The sequence below is a fragment of the Neoarius graeffei genome, chromosome 18, assembly GCF_027579695.1.
Source record: "Neoarius graeffei isolate fNeoGra1 chromosome 18, fNeoGra1.pri, whole genome shotgun sequence".
NCBI classification, from domain to species: Eukaryota; Metazoa; Chordata; class Actinopteri; order Siluriformes; family Ariidae; genus Neoarius; species Neoarius graeffei.
The window spans coordinates 37,808,484-37,827,037 of NC_083586.1; the positions used below are offsets into that span (position 1 = coordinate 37,808,484).

Consider the following 18,554-nt stretch of genomic DNA (forward strand, 5'->3'; position numbering starts at 1 on the left):
AAGTGATGTGATGCTCAGAGGTATCTTGCAGGATTTTGGGAGGACGTGCAGTGCATCAGTCAGTTGGACTGCAAATTCAGTCTGTAGAAAGTGTTATTTTGCTTACTGCTGGTGTGCAGGCTTTCGTCTTACCGAAATGCTGATTGAACCCCAAGTCACACTTAGGCCATGCACTTGTATGCTACTGCACAACATGCAATCTTTCTGAAAACGATCTTTTCTCCGTGAAAACATCCCAGCAACACCACGTGACAATGTGTCTGATCATCAAATACTCCAAAAATATTCCAATCATAGTAGATACACCGCCAGACGGTGCAAAAACGATCCAAATTGGCGTTTTCCAGACTGAGGCGCCATGTTGTTTACTTGTCGCGGCTGCTCTCGTGAGATTTGACATGGGTTACATACAAGGTCAGCTGACTTGTAGAGCGAGATTTCTCGAGACTGAATGACCTTTCACCCACCGGCGCAGGAGCTTTTGACAGTCGTTTGCGAGTTGTTTTTGTTGACACTTGGGCATTTAAAGATGTCATCCCGCGGCACGAAACGGAAGAAAGCCAAAGACTATCCGGGGCAGAAGAAGATTACTTCTTTCTTTTTCAATGTTGACAGACAATTTGTTACAATTTCCGTCTCGGATAGCCTCAGAATGTCCCATTGTAGCCTCAATTTTTCAAAGGCTTCGCACGGCGGAGGGGGGGGACGGACAACCGGCACCATCCCCCCCGGTCGCTTCGCTCCCTCGCCATGGTGAGCGCCCTCGTACTAAATTTTTTTTCTAGAAAAACCCCTGGTGTGTGGTGATGCCACTAATGTAGGTCCAGTGTACCATAGTGGTAGTCTCTCTTACCTACAGTTGAGTGCAAAAGTTTTAACCCCCTTAAGACAAGTATCCAGCTTGCAGATGTTTTATAATTCTGCCAGGTATCATGTACTGTTGCCTTCAGATTTGGGTCTGGAAATCAGAGGGCTTGTGGCAAATGATTTTTTTTATTTTCTTGTTTTTGTTGAATTGGTTTTATTTCTTTAATTTTATTTTTTGGTTACCTAATGCGCATACATTTTTTGTAACTATTTGGACTTTTGTAAGTTATAATGCAGATGTAAATTTTCCTTTTTCACTTAACATGGAGGATGTAATCTTTTATGTGTAGTTTGTATGATGTAAACACATTATTTAAAATGTGAATTTTGCTGTACCCTGTCTGTAGGTGGTGAAAACCGTGGGGCTGCGTGAGGTCTGGTTTTTCGGGCTGCAGTACATGGACAGTAAGGGTTACACCACGTGGCTGAAGCTCAACAAGAAGGTAAAGCCCCCCTCCCTCCAAAGCCACTGCCAGCTCCATAGCTCCAGCTCCTATTAGCTTGTGGTTAGCCTGAGCCTCAGATGGTGCAGTTTAACGGGCTTCCTGCTCTGCGGTGCCAAGCTGTAAAAAGAAGCCTTTAAGCAGAACGTTTCAGATGGAAAAGTGTGTGTGTGTGTGTTGGCACACGCTTTCGTTCAGTGAAGCTCAACTCAGCCTTCTCATGAGTATCATGTGTTCCTCTGAGCCTGCATGTGTGGCGATGCATGTGTAAGAGAGAGAAGGAAAAAGAAAATGAGTGTTTAATGGTCGATGATTGATTGATTTGATGGAAATGATCACAGTCCACATTACAGCATCGGACTGTTACAGTGATATAAAGGAGGATTTGGATTATTCGGGCAAGTTGTGGTTATAATTCAGGGTATATTGGGCAGAAGGTTAAATAATGATAAATAAAGGATTGGGTTGGATTCATTCATCATTGATTCAGGTCCTCTTTTAGAACTGCAATCGGATTCACTGGTTGTTTTGTAGTTTGTAAACCTGACACCTTTTTGCTTTTTTATTTTTTGTAGGTTACTCAGCAGGATGTGAAGAAGGAAAACCCTCTACAGTTCAAGTTCAGAGCAAAGTTCTTCCCGGAGGATGTTTCTGAAGAGCTGATCCAGGAAATCACACAGCGCCTTTTCTTTCTTCAGGTAACCTTGTGATTTGTAGTGTTTAATTGTTTTTAGTTTAACAGAATTTCATGTTGAGAAATAACTTTGCCAACTTGGCAGTACCATTTTATAAAACCAATAAAGCGCTGCTGTTGAGTATTGTCAGCTGATGAACCTTGGTTCATTTGGTATTTTGTAAGCGAATACTGTATGTAAGACTATTTTTCCACTTTATATCTGCTTTCTGTAGCCCATCTGTTGCTATGCATAACAGACCTCCATTAATATTCTCAGCACAGTAATGACATTAACATGGTAGCAGCATCATGGCATGTGTTTCTGGTGCGTTTAAATGGGACTGCAAAGCGAACAATGGTCAACAAGTAAAAATATTAAGCGTGAGCTATAGTTTCTCACTGTACGCCTGTCTAAGGTCAGAGCGGTTAAAGAAAACAGTAAGAATACACTGTTCTTAAAAAAAAAAAAGTCTGATCCATTCATACTATCGTTATAGAGGGCTACCGCGTGACGTCACTGGACCGCGAGATTTTGTTAGGGCGCCATATTGGAAGACCAAGTACATACATACAATATAAAACAAAGTACGCGTGAGAGTAAAGTGACACGATGGCTGATAATTCTGGTTATGTGAGTCCATTACCAGCTGCAGAAAGGGCACGGTATGTGGAGAAACTGGCTGTGATTGATGGGTTTGACCCATATGATAAGACTCGGGGCAAGGGAGAATGGAAACATAAGGAGGACCGGACACCAATTCTGCCATCTGTTTGCTACCCAGACATTGTAAACTATTTGTTGTTTACACCCAGTGCCTACACTGCTGATGACTTGAAAGCCTACAAAGGGCTACAGGCTTACAATTATGTTGTTAGTGGCTTGGTTCGTGATATTACAGCTGTTGTTAAGAATAACCTACACATAGTTATGGCCAAGGTAATCTTGTTGATATCTTTTTAATAATATATCTTTTCAGTTGAAAAATTAATACTTTTTGTTACTATTAAGGTATCCATAATTTAGGTTAATTTATCCAAATTATACATATGTATTTATGATATATGCCTACACAACAACTATGCTTTATTTATATAATAGGAGGGAGAGCAAGCCCCAAACCATCCTTTATTATTATTATTATTATTATTATTATTAAATTGTAGAAGTCTGGGAGACTTGCTCCTCATACAGTTATCAACTTGGGGCCAATTTAGCATGTTTTAAATCTGAATTTCTTGCGTTTGCTTACCTCAAAGTGTCCGCAGATCATGCACAGACTTATCCATTATATCCACAGTTTTTTTTGCCAAGTCTTACACAGGTTTCTTTCAAGTCTACTGTTGGCCAATAAATCATAAATAAAACAGCTCAGATTTGTTTGTTTAAGTCGTTTGCCACTCCACTTTATTCTCGTGGGTTCACATACCGCTGCCGTTATTTCCCCCTAATCACGAGTTTGTTGGTCTTCCAATATGGCGCAGGGTCTGTTTACTTCCGGTTTCGGGTGACGTCAGTGAAATCCCTCTATACACACACACACACACACCATGCTAACACCATTGTAGTGCCACTTCTGTTCTGGGAGCCAACTAAATTTCTTGTCATCAGTCAGTGTTGTAGTCGAGTCACTAAACCTCGAGTCAGAGTCCAGTCTTGAGTCCCCAGTGTTCAAGTCCAGGTCAATAAAGAAAATTTCAAGTCGAGTTCGAGTCCAACACTCCAACCGCACCATTTGACGGTGGCTGTTTTAGCACCATTAACATTCGTTTGTTTCTGAACAGGTGAATGTGCCTTCTCTTTATCAGGGAGTGCGAAATATTCTGTCAGAGATGGTTGGGAGACAGATGTAAGTGCAGAAGGTGTGTTTATTAATGCAAGTGAAGACAGTTAAATAATCCAGAACGGCGGGCAAAATCTTAAAACAGTGAAACGGGCAACAGGTCGAGCGAGGCACAAACAGGCTATCGTGGCAGAATCAAAGACGAGAAACAAATCAGGAAACCAAACAAGGCTCAGTAATGTGTCTGCAATGCAGTTCAATACTTCGCAAAGTAAATGTTTTCAGTTTTTATACAAGCGCGCTAATTGCTCCTTAATCCTGTGCAGGTGCGAGTCATTTACGGTGCACGTGCGCTGTCCGGAGTGCGCCTGAGAGTCTATCTGATGCATGCGCCAAAGCGCGCAGGTGTGATACTCGTACAAAAATTAATGTACATATAAATAATTATGGCATGTTAGGGGGGGAAAAAAAAATCGGAGTCCTCGTTTCCAATTTATGAGTCCGAATGCAGTTCATGCGCGAGTCCGAGTCATCAGTGCTAAAGTCCAAGTCAAGTCGCCAGGGGCGCAGATACGTTTTTTTGAACTGGGGGGGGGACAAAGCTGCCAGCAAACCAACCCCACCCCCAACATGTGTTGTGCGAGGAACACTAGTTCCTCGCACAACTAGTTCCTAGGAAAACTAGTTTTAAAACCGCTATGTTCCAACTGTTAAACATAGTGAGAGGCTGGGCTACGTGTGTGTGTGTAAAGTGTAAACCAGTGCATCCTGACTTTCTAACTATGCTTGTGTGTTGCGTGAGCGGCAGTCAGTCAACAACTCTTCACAAAGTTTCCTTATGAAACACTATGCTCGCTGAAATTATGGCAGGGAACGCCAGATTAAACATTAAAACTGCCTTCTGAGCACTGTATCTACAGGCTACCACCGAAAGAAGGAGGCTACCAGAAAGGCGTCTCTACTCCGTACGATTTTACTTTCACTACGACATTACTTTGAACAGACTATCAAAAAATTGCAAGGTGATATGATAAACAGTTTACTTAGTCGTTGTTTTTTGAAAAAACGATGCAATCGTTTTCTGCCTTTTCGGTTTGGCACCCTTCATCATGCTGTGTTGGGGTCCTGAACTAGGAGCTGTCCCCGATATGCCTGTCAAACTTGTTGTGGGTAACCTTAGCAACCAAGCTCGAGCTCGCAACCTGTGCAGTCTGCGCAGCTCAACCAACCGAATATCAGTCTTTGTTTTGTTTTATGTGAGTTGTTGCAACTATGTATGTACTGCTGTGCACCTCAATAAACCGAATGGTAATTAGTCTTTTTCATTTTTTCCGTGAGGTTTACCTTATGCAAAGAAAGACAGCATAGACGTTTTTTCCTCCCTGTAAGTGGGGGGGACCGAACGAGGTGAATTTAAGTCTGGGTGGGACGAATCCCACCCGTCCCCCCCTCTATCTGCGCCCGTGCAAGTCGCGAGTCCTTAAAATTAGGGCACGAGTCGGACTCTAGTACTGCAAGCCTGCCATCAGTCGTGGTCATCGTTTGGCCTCTTGATTGACGTGTTGGGAAATGGCCGATAAACTGTGTATAATGCAGTGTAACTGTATCTAGCAAGCTAATCCTGATTTCCTGCACCTTTTTAAGATCAGAACTTCAGATTCAGCAGTAAACTGGTGCAATGCAGAGTCCTGTGCCCTGAGCTCCATTTGTTTTCTTTTCTCAGGTGAAGGAGTCCATTCTGAACGATGAGAATTATTGTCCTCCTGAGACCGCAGTGCTTCTGGCATCCTACTCCGTCCAGGCCAAATACGCCGACTACAGCAAGGACATCCACAAGCCTGGCTATCTTGCCAATGACCGGCTTCTGCCACAGAGGTGAAGAGCAGCACCTTTACTGAATTTCCTCATGACTTATTGTTTGTACCGAATTAATTGTACACTAATGGCTTGATTTTGAATATTTTCCTACCCTGAAGCTCATTTCCATCCCGGTCCATGTACTGAATTTAAAAAAAAAAAAAAAAAATACTGTACCATTCAAAAGTTTGTACCCCCCTACTCATTCATCAGTTTGATGTATTTTGACTGTTTTCTACATAGAAGAACAATACTGAAGACATCAAAACTTTTGAAATGGTGTATGGAACAGATATGGTCAAGTTTATAAAACAAAAATGTATTTCAGATTCTTCAAAATGGCCACCATTTACCTTGACGCTTTGCACACTATTAGTGTTATCTTAATGAGCTTCATAAGGAATGCTTTTCTTTCAACAGGTGCCTTGTCGAAAGTTAATTAGTGCAATTTCTTGCTTTCTTAATGTGTTTGATCTCAAACAGTAAATAGCCCTATTCCACAACTGTACTAATCCATATTATGTCAAGAACCGCTCACCTAAGTAAATCGAAACGATATCCATCATTAAATCATTAGTTTTCTTTTGTTTCAGACATATAAAAGTTTTTTTCCTTTACCTGACATGTTTCGACGGTGTAACTTCCGTCTTCATCAGAGGGTCACCCGGATGTTGGTGTGCCTTTATAATCAGCTGATGTTACGGAGGTGTGACCTCCCTGTCAGTATTGACAGGTCGGTCACACCTCCCGCTGTCAGTGTTGCCCCCTCATCCCTGTTTATTGTTCTTGGGCTACGCTTTCTGATTTCTATTGACTCCTTAATCCAATGGTGGTATCTGTTGTTCTCTTGTTGTATGATTTGAGCATTGTCCCAGTCCATTATATGATTTTCCCTTCTGCAGTGGTCTGTTATTGCTGATTTGAGGTTCTCTTGCATGGCTTTATCTTTATCTGATATCCATCATTACTTGAAGACATGAAGTGGCTTTTAATTATTAAAGAAACATCGAATTAGGTGTGTCCAAACTTTTGACTGGTACTGTACGTTACCGATGCACTAATTTACCTTTATCAATTTGTATTCAGTATATGACACTGAAATGAGACAGTAATGAGTTTATAACCATGTTATTAGTGAGGTAGAGACCGCCGACATGAACGGAGCCAAACCCAAACTCCTGCTTCAGTAGGCAGTGTCAAAACACAGCTACGTGTGTCATGAAGGCTATAATTAAATGTCCCTGGCCCAGGCAAGCATTTGAGTTGCTCATAAAATTACCTTGTGTGGTTCTCTGAGTCAGAGGAAAGACTGAATCTGTGCTGAAGTGAAACCCTTAGCAGTTGTTGGTCCAAAATTTTCAGTACAGACCAAACTTGTGTGCTCTAACAGGAATAGTGTACAGGAGTCTCAGATAATAAATATTTTGTATTATATGGAAATGAGTGCTTTACTGGGAAATACCGTACACCACTCGCATTTTTCATACAAGCTACATCCAGGACATGGAGAACCAAAACGGTGATCTAAATGTCTAGTTGTCACTTGTGAGGAAATTTTGATAAATTTACAGTGGTGGTTGAAAGTTTGCGAACCCTTTAGAATTTTTTGTGGATGTTGCCATATAAAATCGTATGTTGCACGAAGATATGAAGTTTATCTTGTCGTGTTTGAAAATATTTTCACTCATTTGTGAATCAATTCACCACTCGAAGATGAACTTTATTTTTGTGCAACCGTGTACAACCCCGATTCCAAAAAAGTTGGGACAAAGTATAAATTGTAAATAAAAACGGAATGCAATAATTTTTACAAATCTCAAAAACTGATATTGTATTCACAATAGAACATAGACAACATATCAAATGTCGAAAGTGAGACATTTTGAAATTTCATGCCAAATATTGGCTCATTTGAAATTTCATGACAGCAACACATCTCAAAAAAGTTGGGACAGGGGCAATAGAGATCTTGCAGTCACGTGACCGGAAAGTACACAGACGCCATCTTGTCGGTAAAAAACACCGCTGAATACTGCTGCACTCGTGTACAGAATGGATCAATTTCAACCGACGGACTACACGGCTCATTTTTCTAATGAACAGATAACTAGATATATGTCTAAAATAAACGATCTACAGATTAGTGACCCTTATGGCTTACCGGACGGAGTTTTCACGACCGTGTCAGTGGATATGGAACTGCCAGCAGAATACCCAGACGTGTATAATTACCTCATTAACTTTCCCTCGCTGTTCAGTGGTGAAGCACTGCGTGCTTATAAATCTCTGCACAGTTATCTTTACAGAAATTCAGGATTTGTCAGCCCCCCTAAGATGTGGCATCTTGTAAAGAAGAAAATAATCCTCATTGGATGGGTAAGTCACTTAAGTATTACTAGTACTGCACTGACCAGCCGATTATAGAATAAGGTAATTCCAGCTGTAATTCCAAATCGTCCGTCTTGTTTACCATGGATCTGGCGTTGGAGAGGTAGAGGCTTAGCAGTGGAGATTTGAGTGGCTGTTTTCTGAGCTTAGTCAACAGGCCGGCTCTACAGCCTCGCTTTTGCTTCCGCTCCCGGCGCCGCCTCCTTCGCTTTGCTTCCGATAACAATCCACGGAGACCCCGCTGGTCTCGCTATCTCATCCGGAATGTTTTTTTTTTTTCTCGTCCGGAATGTTGTGCATGCGATGGAAATCGCTACAAACCGTCATTTTCTGCTGGAAACCAATGTCCAGTAAGTCCATACGGTTGTAGTGGATATTGAAGTCCGGTACAGATGAACAACACGCAAAAATACACACAAAAAACATAAACGTGCACAGGTAGGGAGAGCTTGTAGCCACAGCCATTGTAGTAGAATTGTATATAGTAGGGTTTTCCAGAAGAAAAGGTAGAAGTAGAAGGCGGAAATATGGCATTTGACCGACAAGATGGCGTCTGTCACAATCTGGATCGGCTGTGACGTCACATGCAAGTGCTCCATAAGAGGCTGGAAAAGTTAAAGGTACAAAAAAGGAACAGCTGGAGGACCAAATTGCAACTCATTAGGTCAACTGGCAATAGGTCATTAACATGACTGGGTATAAAAAGAGCATCTTGGAGTGGCAGCGGCTCTCAGAAGTAAAGATGGGAAGAGGATCACCAATCCCCCTAATTCTGCGCCGACAAATAGTGGAGCAATATCAGAAAGGAGTTCGACAGTGTAACATTGCAAAGAGTTTGAACATATAATCATCTACAGTGCATAATATCATCAAAAGATTCAGAGAATCTGGAAGAATCTCTGTGCGTAAGGGTCAAGGCCGGAAAACCATACTGGGTGCCCGTGATCTTCGGGCCCTTAGACGGCACTGCATCACATACAGGCATGCTTCTGTATTGGAAATCACAAAATGGGCTCAGGAATATTTCCAGAGAACATTATCTGTGAACACAATTCACCGTGCCATCCGCCGTTGCCAGCTAAAACTCTATAGTTCAAAGAAGAAGCCGTATCTAAACATGATCCAGAAGCGCAGACGTCTTCTCTGGGCCAAGACTCATTTAAAATAGACTGTGGCAAAGTGGAAAACTGTTCTGTGGTCAGACGAATCAAAATTTGAAGTTCTTTATGGAAATCAGGGACGCCGTGTCATTCGGACTAAAGAGGAGAAGGACGACCCGAGTTGTTATCAGCGCTCAGTTCAGAAGCCTGCATCTCTGATGGTATGGGGTTGCATTAGTGCGTGTGGCATGGGCAGCTTACACATCTGGAAAGACACCACCAATGCTGAAAGGTATATCCAGGTTCTAGAGCAACATATGCTCCCATCCAGACGACGTCTCTTTCAGGGAAGACCTTGCATTTTCCAACATGACAATGCCAAACCACATACTGCATCAATTACAGCATCATGGCTGCGTAGAAGAAGGGTCCGGGTACTGAACTGGCCAGCCTGCAGTCCAGATCTTTCACCCATAGAAAACATTTGGCGCATCATAAAACAGAAGATACGACAAAAAAGACCTAAGACAGTTGAGCAACTCGAATCCTACATTTAGACAAGAATGGGTTAACATTCCTATCCCTAAACTTGAGCAACTTGTCTCCTCAGTCCCCAGATGTTTACAGACTGTTGTAAAGAGAAAAGGGGATGTCTCACAGTGGTAAACATGGCCTTGTCCCAACTTTTTTGAGATGTGTTGTTGTTATGAAATTTAAAATCACCTAATTTTTCTCTTTAAATGATACATTTTCTCAGTTTAAACATTTGATATGTCATCTATGTTCTATTCTGAATAAAATATGGAATTTTGAAACTTCCACATCATTGCATTCTGTTTTTATTTACAATTTGTACTTTGTCCCAACTTTTTTGGAATCGGGGTTGTAATATTCTCAATACAAACTGTGATTTTAATTCATTTCTGATTCAGGACATGGCGTTTTCATTAATCACTGGTTTCAAGGAGTTTGTGATCAGTTTAAATGTTAAACATCTGTTGTGCTGTTCAGAGTTCTTGAGCAACACAAGCTGACTAAAGAGCAGTGGGAGGAAAGGATACAGACTTGGCATGAGGAGCATAGAGGCATGCTCAGGTAATTACTGTGTTCAGCCACTACACACACACGCACATAATGGTTAACAACAATGTGTCTGGTTTTGTTTCACATGCCAGCATGTTTTTTGGTTGGTTGTGTGTTGACTGTGTACTTGTGGTGGTTGTGATTTCAGAGAGGACTCCATGATGGAGTATCTGAAAATTGCTCAGGATCTGGAGATGTACGGCGTCAACTACTTTGAGATTAAGAATAAGAAGGGAACTGAGCTGTGGCTGGGAGTGGATGCTCTGGGTCTCAACATTTACGAACACGAAGACAAGTGAGTCATGCACCAGCCACACACTTTCCATAATTTTCCTATAAGCACTTATGTTTTTATATTTAGCTTTCATGATTTGGGTTTGTCTTAGTTTTTTGTTCTGCTTACTGAGGTCACGTTTAGGGTTGCCATGTCTTGGTAAAACTGTGCGATTTTTTTCAATCGCAGTATTCAGCTGCTGCTCACACTGTACGAGTGAATCGCAGGGGTAAACAGCACGCAGCTTATGATTCCTGTTCTCACACTATACGATCCGATGCTCGGATGCGATGCTCAGTGTAGGAGCCATAAATACTTTATTTTATTTTTTTTCCATTATGGTTTCAACTTTATGGGTATTGGTTTATTTGGTTTGTGTTGTTTTCGTTTTATTGGTTACTTTTGGACATGGGTGTGGCGCTGGGTGTGTGCGGTGCGCAATTAGGAGCCTTAATCAGCCTTACCTGACACCTGTGCTTCAGTTCAGTTTGGTGTGGGGTGAGCACGGGGATGGCTATCTTTTGTGTACCGCACATAGCATATCGCTAGTCTGGTTAACACCAGACCACATCACAAGTGAAATATGGTCTGGAATCCGCCTATTGAATTTCTTGTAGGGGAGGTGTGGTTTATGATTGTCAACGGCCGTTTATTGGACGCTGCGAATGTCTATCATTTGGCGTATACGTAGCCCATGGCCAATCATGGCAGTTGTACCTGGTGACATAGTTAGAGCGACGAAGAGGTGAAGGAGAAAGAGAAGGCAAAACAAAAATAGGAAAACAATGGCACCGAACGATTACTGCCGTTTGTGCAAGACAAAGCTTGATCGAAAGTTTGGTTCGTATCGCTCGCCGCCATGTTAAATGTGATCCGTAAACAGTCCCAAATAAACTACAAGCTTCCGTTTGTCGAGTAGTACGCGTCACCGTCTTTCCACCCCTCCCCACTCTCTGATTGGCTCCCTAACTCGGCCGAGCCTTTAGACCATAGTTTCCATGCTGTCTTTTCAGATCGGAACGATTGTGCAAAGCATCATGGGATTTCCCAGGCTAGCATATCGCATGGACTCACCTAAAACTTCTGTTCGTTTGGATGTTTTTTTGCTCTGCCCTGTACTTGGAAAGACTACTGGAGTCTAAATGAAATGGAGAGCAATAAACTACAGAAACGGGAGTAATCATGCGGACATTGGATTATTGAGTGCGCGTAAGACAATTGTTTCCCTTGCTTAGCCCACCGCGGCTTCTGAACATTTGGTTAGTTGGATCTGGTAGCCGCAATACTCAGGATTTCAAACAGGTTTGATTTTCATCCGATCGATCAGGAGGAGGTCGTGAGGTGTTAATCGCTTGCCGTTACCCCATGTATATTACACGATCCGAGACACACGATTGAGCCAAAACTCGTCCCGATCTCCAAAATAGTCGCACGAGTGAAAATCATGTCAAAATCGGACCAAAAATCGCACAGTGTATGCCCAGCTTAAGGGGTTAAAAAAAGGCTCAAAATGCAAAACTTGATTCTGTTCATAAAGCTGCAATCCATGCAACCTAATCTGATTCAAAATAATTTGTTTAATATATAAAAATGTGACTGTTGAGAATTATTGGCATCCTTCATATAAATGAGTAGTGCCTCCTCTGCAAATAAAACGCAGGTTTTAGAATGATTAACTCCTTTAAAATTAATTTCTAATGCCTGCCCTGGAAAGAACAGCAGCACTTTGTGTTCTGTTGGAGATGGGATCCACGTGTTGGTCCAGGTCTCAGGAGAGATTTTAAGCGCTCTCATATTCTTAGATGGTCCAGTCCGGAGACTGAGACACCAGATCAAAGATTTTGCACTGTACAGCAGCGTGTGTGTGTGTGTGTGTGTGTGTGTGTGTGTGTGTATACAATGCATAAATATTTGAAGTATATTCGAATAAATACTTCAGGGATTTACTTGGATAGTGTTTTTAGACAGGCCAATGGCCGTCCCACACTTTCAGTAAACGGTGGTAAACCACAAAGGTTTCAGTAACAGCAGACCTTTCAAGGTTCTTTTACTGTTCTCAGTGGTGTGTTTTGAGGTTGTCATGGTTAAGGTGTGTTTTTAGTCATGTCCTCCTACCAGTTGAAAAAGAGAAGTGCTGGATCAGTCAGTGAACAGAACTGCAGAAAAGGGCAGAATATCTCTTCACGAATGTTTATTCCCATGTGTGGAACGAGTGAGTGGGTATAATGAACTGGATATAAACTCGGGGACACAGTAATTCTTGAATTCTTCCTCCATGATTGGGATGATTTCCGCTTTGTCTGATAAGATTGTAATCTTTGGCAAAATAAGTTTTCGTTTTAGAAGTAGTGTAGTTATGAGTCACTGTGACACTCGTACAGAAAAGGGAGATTTGAGAGAGCGAGCAGTGTTGGGGTGGGTGTCAAAAATACATTTTGCTCTTTTTTTTTTTTTCCTCCCCCTTCCCCCTTTTTGGCTTTGATGAACAGATGTGTTGCTCAGGAACATGATGCGCACGTGTCATGGGTTGAGTAAGGGTCATCTTTTTTTCCTGGAAAACAATATCCGCACTGGTGGTTGCTTCGTTTTATTTATTTATTTATTTTATTTATTTAATATGTGGCGCAACACAATACAGTATTGACTGTTAAAGTGAATGAAATGTGGGTGAGCAAAAGCTTTGAGCGGTTAACTCATACAGCCTTGTTCCTTAAGAGGTTTTGAAGATCTCAGAAATGCATCCCCCCCCCCCCCCCCCCATTCTCTTTACTGTAAGTTGCTCATGAGATTACTAGATAATCACAGACCAAAGCTGATCAGTGTGTGTTGAGCTTCAGCCTGAACATGCTTCACTTTGAGGCCCTCTGCTGGTACATCTCAGAACAAGGGGATAGGGGATGTCCTGCTTTTGGATTGTTGGTGCTATTTCTCAGTTAAATGGCATTTGAGTAGCATTTCTTCATGTATTTTATTTTATTTTTCCCCCCTCCTTATCTTCTCAGGCTCACACCAAAGATTGGCTTTCCTTGGAGTGAAATCCGCAACATTTCTTTCAACGACAAGAAATTTGTCATCAAGCCCATTGATAAGAAAGCACCAGTAAGTCTTCTCAACTATGGAATATTGATATTTGTGTAAATAAATTTTTACAAAAACTCTTCATTCACAAAGGTTTGCTAAACGGCTTGGCAGAATTTCACAGTGAATTGCCTTTTTATAATCCGGTTTCCAAAAAAGTTGGGACACTGTGTCAGATGTAAATTAAAAACAGAAGGCAGTGATTTTGGAAGCACTATATTTTTCATTGAAAATGGTCCAAAGACAACATAGCAACTGTTCAAACAGAGATATTTTTTTAAATATATGCTCATTTTGAATTTAGTGCTAACGTGTCAAAGTTAGGACGGGTAACAAAACACTGAAAGTTGTGTATTAACCCTTTGGTGACTGACCCCTTGAAAATGGTTCCTCCAGGAACCATGACGTTTCAGTTGTCAAGACAACAGAAAAACTAAAATACAAATACAAGAGCATTTTGTTTTGTGCACAAGATTGTGACGTATCTTTTTGTTTTTGTATTTTAGTTTTTCCGTTGTCTTGACAACTGAAACGTCATCGTTCCTGGAGGAACCATTTTCAAGGGGTCAGTCACCAAAGGGTTAAAAAATACATATAAATATAAACATATATATATTTTGAGGTTAATTTGGCAACACGTCAGTAACATGATTGGGTATAAAGAGCATCCCAGAGAGGCTGAGTCTCTCGGAAGTAAACATGGGGAGTTCACTACTTTGTGAAACACTGTGTGGGCAAACTGTGCAACAATTTTAAAAATGTTCCTCAGTGTAAAATTGCAATGAGTTTGGGGATCACATCATCTATAGATATGGTATAATATAATTAAAAGATGTAGAGAATATGGAGAAATCTCTGTACGCAGGGGACAAAGCCAAAAACGAACATTAGATGCCGGTTATCTTCAGGCCCTCAGGCGACACTGCATTAAAAACAGTCGGTGCACAGTTCAAAAGCCAGCATCTATGATGATATGGAATGGGTAGCTTGCACATCTGGGAGGCACCATTAATGCTGAATTTTTTTATACACTATATATTGCCAAAAGTATTTGCTCGCCCATCCAAATTATCGGAATCAGGTGTTCCAATCACTTCCATGGCCACAGGTGTATAAAATCAAGCACCTCGGCATGCAGACTGTTTTTACAGTTTGGAGCTGCCCCTTCCTCTTCCAACATGACTGTGCACCAGTGCACAAAGCAAGGTCCATAAAGACATGGATGACAGAGTCTGGTGTGGATGAACTGGACTGGCCTGCACAGAGTCCTGACCTCAACCCGATAGAACACCTTTGGGATGAATTAGAGCGGAGACTGAGAGCCAGGCCTTCTCGTCCAACATCAGTGTGTGACCTCACAAATGCGCTTCTGGAAGAATGGTCAAAAATTCCCATAAACACACTCCTAAACCTTGTGGACAGCCTTCCCAGAAGAGTTGAAGCTGTTCTAGCTGCAAAGGGTGGACCGATATCATATTGAACCCTATGGATTAGGAATGGGATGTCACTTAAGCTCATATATGTGTGTCAAGGCAGGTGAGCAAATACTTTTTGGAAATATAGTGTGTTTTATTTTTATATATATATATATATATATATATATATATATATATATATATATATATATAAAAAATATATATATTTATTTTGTGTGTGTTCTCAAGCAATATGCTGCTATCCAGATGGCATCTTTTTCAAACCACATTCTGCATGTATAAAAGAGTCCAGGTGCTAAACTGGCTTGCCTGCAGTCCAGACCTGTCTCCCATTTAAAACATTTGGCACATTATGAAGCGCAATATGACAAAGGAGACCCTGAACTGTGGAGAAACCTGAAATTGTAGAGCAGGAAAGAATGGGACAACATTTCACTTTCAAAGCTACAGCAATTGGTCTCCTGAGTTCCTAAACATTCAGTGTGTTAAAAGTAGAGGTGATGCAACGCAGTGGTAAACATGCCCCTGTCCCAGTGTTTTTTTTGAATCACTGGCATCAAATTCAAAATATTTTTCAAAAAACAATAAAAATTTCAGTTTCAATATGTGATATGTTGTTTTTGAATTGGGTTGATTTGTGATCATGATTGTGGCTTCTGTAATTAAACAAATTGACTGCAAATTTGTTTGTAGTACCACAAGAAGCTCATCAGGTTGGTGGACAGTACAGTTACCTAATATGAAATTTTAATCCACATACTGTATGTTTTTGGTGACAACGTACAGTTGAGTCAGTCTGTCTTGCAGCTAACAAATCCTTGCTCTCTCAATGATCTGAGGTTAAATTTTTAATTTACCAGTTTGAGGATTCTGTGAAATAAACGTAATGAGCACCATTCTTATCAACAGTTTAAGTCTGAGCTTTGTACCTTACTCATTTATTATTAAAATGTTTTTTTTGGGGGGGGGTTGGGACGCTTAATAATAAGTGCTTTAAAGGGCATATCACGGGTAAATTCAGGAGCAAGATCAGTGCAATTCTCCTATTTTATATTAAACTTTGGTCAAATATTTGTCATTTTTGCATTCTGTGCAATTTTTTTACCTTGCGCAATACCAGAAAAATTCAGTTGAAATCAAGCCATTTGAGGCGAATTGGTCCGCCTCTGAAAAAACTTGGCATTTGGATTTCCCGGCAAACATTGATTTTGGTGACGTTGCGTGCGGGACGCCTCCCTCTGAATCCTACGTCAGCGCTGGTTTGTTTATGAGAAAACGACCTGGTGGTTTTCTGCAAACGTTGAAGAAATTATCACGTAATTATTAAAATGGTTAACACATGTATCGTAGGAGGGTGTAGCAACACCAATCTTGATGGGATTAGTACTCATCGTTTCCCAAAAGACGAACAGTGAGAGAGAAACGGGAGCGCTTGGTCTACACAGGCTGTGCACTGAAACCGTGCAAAGCTCTCACAGCCTGCTGGCACTTCCGCAGGTAACGTCACAAATCTTGCTCCAGACTCCCTTGGGATTTTTCCAGATGCGTTTTATTTTATTTTATTTTTCTGCTGTAGACAGATGGCCTTGTGCAAAATTATCCTTCTGGGTGAGTGTGTAAAGGGACGTACTTTCATATAAAAAAAAACAAACACGAAATTGGTCCAGAATATGCACTTTAAGTCTTCTGATTGCATGCTGTACTGAGAAATGTGCATTTGATTATTTATTTGCTCCAAACCCAAGTGCAGACCTGCCAACCTTTACGCATTTTGCGTAGCAGATACGCGTTTAGACATCAAACTACGCTGCTACGATTTAACACTTCAAAATACGCAAAAAGCCATTGATGGCTTTGAGTTCAAAGTAGAGCCCTGCACTCCCGCGGGACCCGACGCAAAGCAGTGCGGCGCGGGACAAATTTTGAAAGCTCATTGCGGGCGGGAGGGGGAGGTGATGAGCTGCAGTCCCGCTAACTAAAAACGTGTTTAAAATAAAATTTATAAATTATTAATTTATGTCTATCGTATATAATTTGTGCTGGATATTTTATTTGGCATTAATAAAAACATTTTAAGATGCCTAAATTTGCGGATGTGGTCTAATCTCGCGTACGTTTCCGATTCCTTTCCGCTCTTCCGTGTTTGAGATCTCCGATCATGGCAGAAGAGCAGAGCTCCTCTAGTGAAGCTCACAGTGCTTCAGAAGTGCTGCTTTAAAAAGAAAGTGGGAGTGCGAGTGCGCAAAGAGAATGCGCATTCACCTGTTCATTCTCGGAAGTGCGAGTGCGCAAAGCGAGAGCTGTCAATCAAAGCAAGAGCTGTCAATCATGAGCGCATGCAGCGCTCAACTTGGAATGTGTCAGCAGAATGTCAGAGTCTAAACAATAAACTTACAATAAACCTAACAATGCCACCTATAAATACACAACATGTAGATCTACATAACATTATCTGTGCCATCTCACAGCAGTTTGCTTAGTTATTTTTAATCAGGGCAAATAGCCTTATAGCCAAAACTAGTATATGATGCTTTAATTTATGGAGATGCCTTTTGTTTACACGTGATTTTCCAAATGAGGGATATTGCAATTTTATATTAGTCTAAATGAACATCTACACCAAGTTGCAAGCATCAGGGGAAGATTATGGACGCACCAAATTTGGCTTAACGGTCATTTAATGGTGAAATGCCGTTCGCACTGTCAGCCAACTTCGGGTTGTTTCTCTGAATTCCGACAATAAACGAGACCATCCGAACACATCTGAAAACATCGTGGTTTGAACTGTGTTGGTTCAAATCAACTTGGTTCAGACCAAGTTGGTACTACAGCTTTGGGAAACAGTCGTTTTTTGGATGTTAGTTAGTTCAAACTTGCATCGTACCATATTGGTTTAATGCTAACTTGGTTGGTTGTTTGGGAAACGCAGCCCCGAACGTGAGCTGTAGATATTTATGCTCAAGTCCACTCAAAGTAGGGGGCGGGGCACCATCACGCTGTGTCTTTAAATTATATTAATTTCTTATAGGCCTACTTGTATTTCCTAGAATGTAAATGTGAGGAGTGACATATAAGCTGTGTGCAATGTACAATATTCTTAATATCCACTGTAGATGTTGGTAGGTGTGTTGGGTATCTCTGTAAAGCCTCAGCTGCGCATGCCGCCTGGTAACGCGCACCCTCGCTATGTGCGCTAGGTGAAGGATCGGTCAGTGGAGAGCTCAGTTAAGCTCAGCATGTTTAATTCCCCAAGCCAATGACAAGAACTTTCGTGAGAAATAACGCGAACGTCTGCATCATGCGGGATTTGCTGGCGGGAGCGGGACAAAATATGGCAGGCGGGAGCGGGACTGAAAATCATAATTCTTTGCGGGAGCGGGACTGAAAATTCTGTCCCGCACAGACCTTTAGAAAGATCTTTAATATTCCGGTTCAACTGTCTGTGCATTCGTGCACTAGACAACTCGTCTATGGGTGTAACCGCATTGACCAGCAACCTGTAGAGAAAAGAAGACTTCGACCAATCACAGCGCTAGTTTTAAACTCTTCAAATAGGCCTAGGCTATGAGGC

The 18,554-nt window shown here is 41.4% G+C and overlaps 1 protein-coding gene across 2 annotated transcripts in view; it reads left to right on the forward strand.

Annotated features, from left to right (window-relative positions):
• Positions 1–18,554, forward strand: part of LOC132866168 (radixin) — a 117,805-nt gene that overhangs the window by 77,872 nt on the left and 21,379 nt on the right. For both annotated transcript variants that reach the window (XM_060898771.1, XM_060898770.1), the window contains 6 exons: positions 1,215–1,310; positions 1,886–2,008; positions 5,491–5,642; positions 10,124–10,207; positions 10,344–10,490; positions 13,472–13,568. In XM_060898771.1, the coding sequence (XP_060754754.1) occupies positions 1,215–1,310; positions 1,886–2,008; positions 5,491–5,642; positions 10,124–10,207; positions 10,344–10,490; positions 13,472–13,568 (699 nt within the window). The remainder of the gene's footprint in view (positions 1–1,214; positions 1,311–1,885; positions 2,009–5,490; positions 5,643–10,123; positions 10,208–10,343; positions 10,491–13,471; positions 13,569–18,554) is intronic.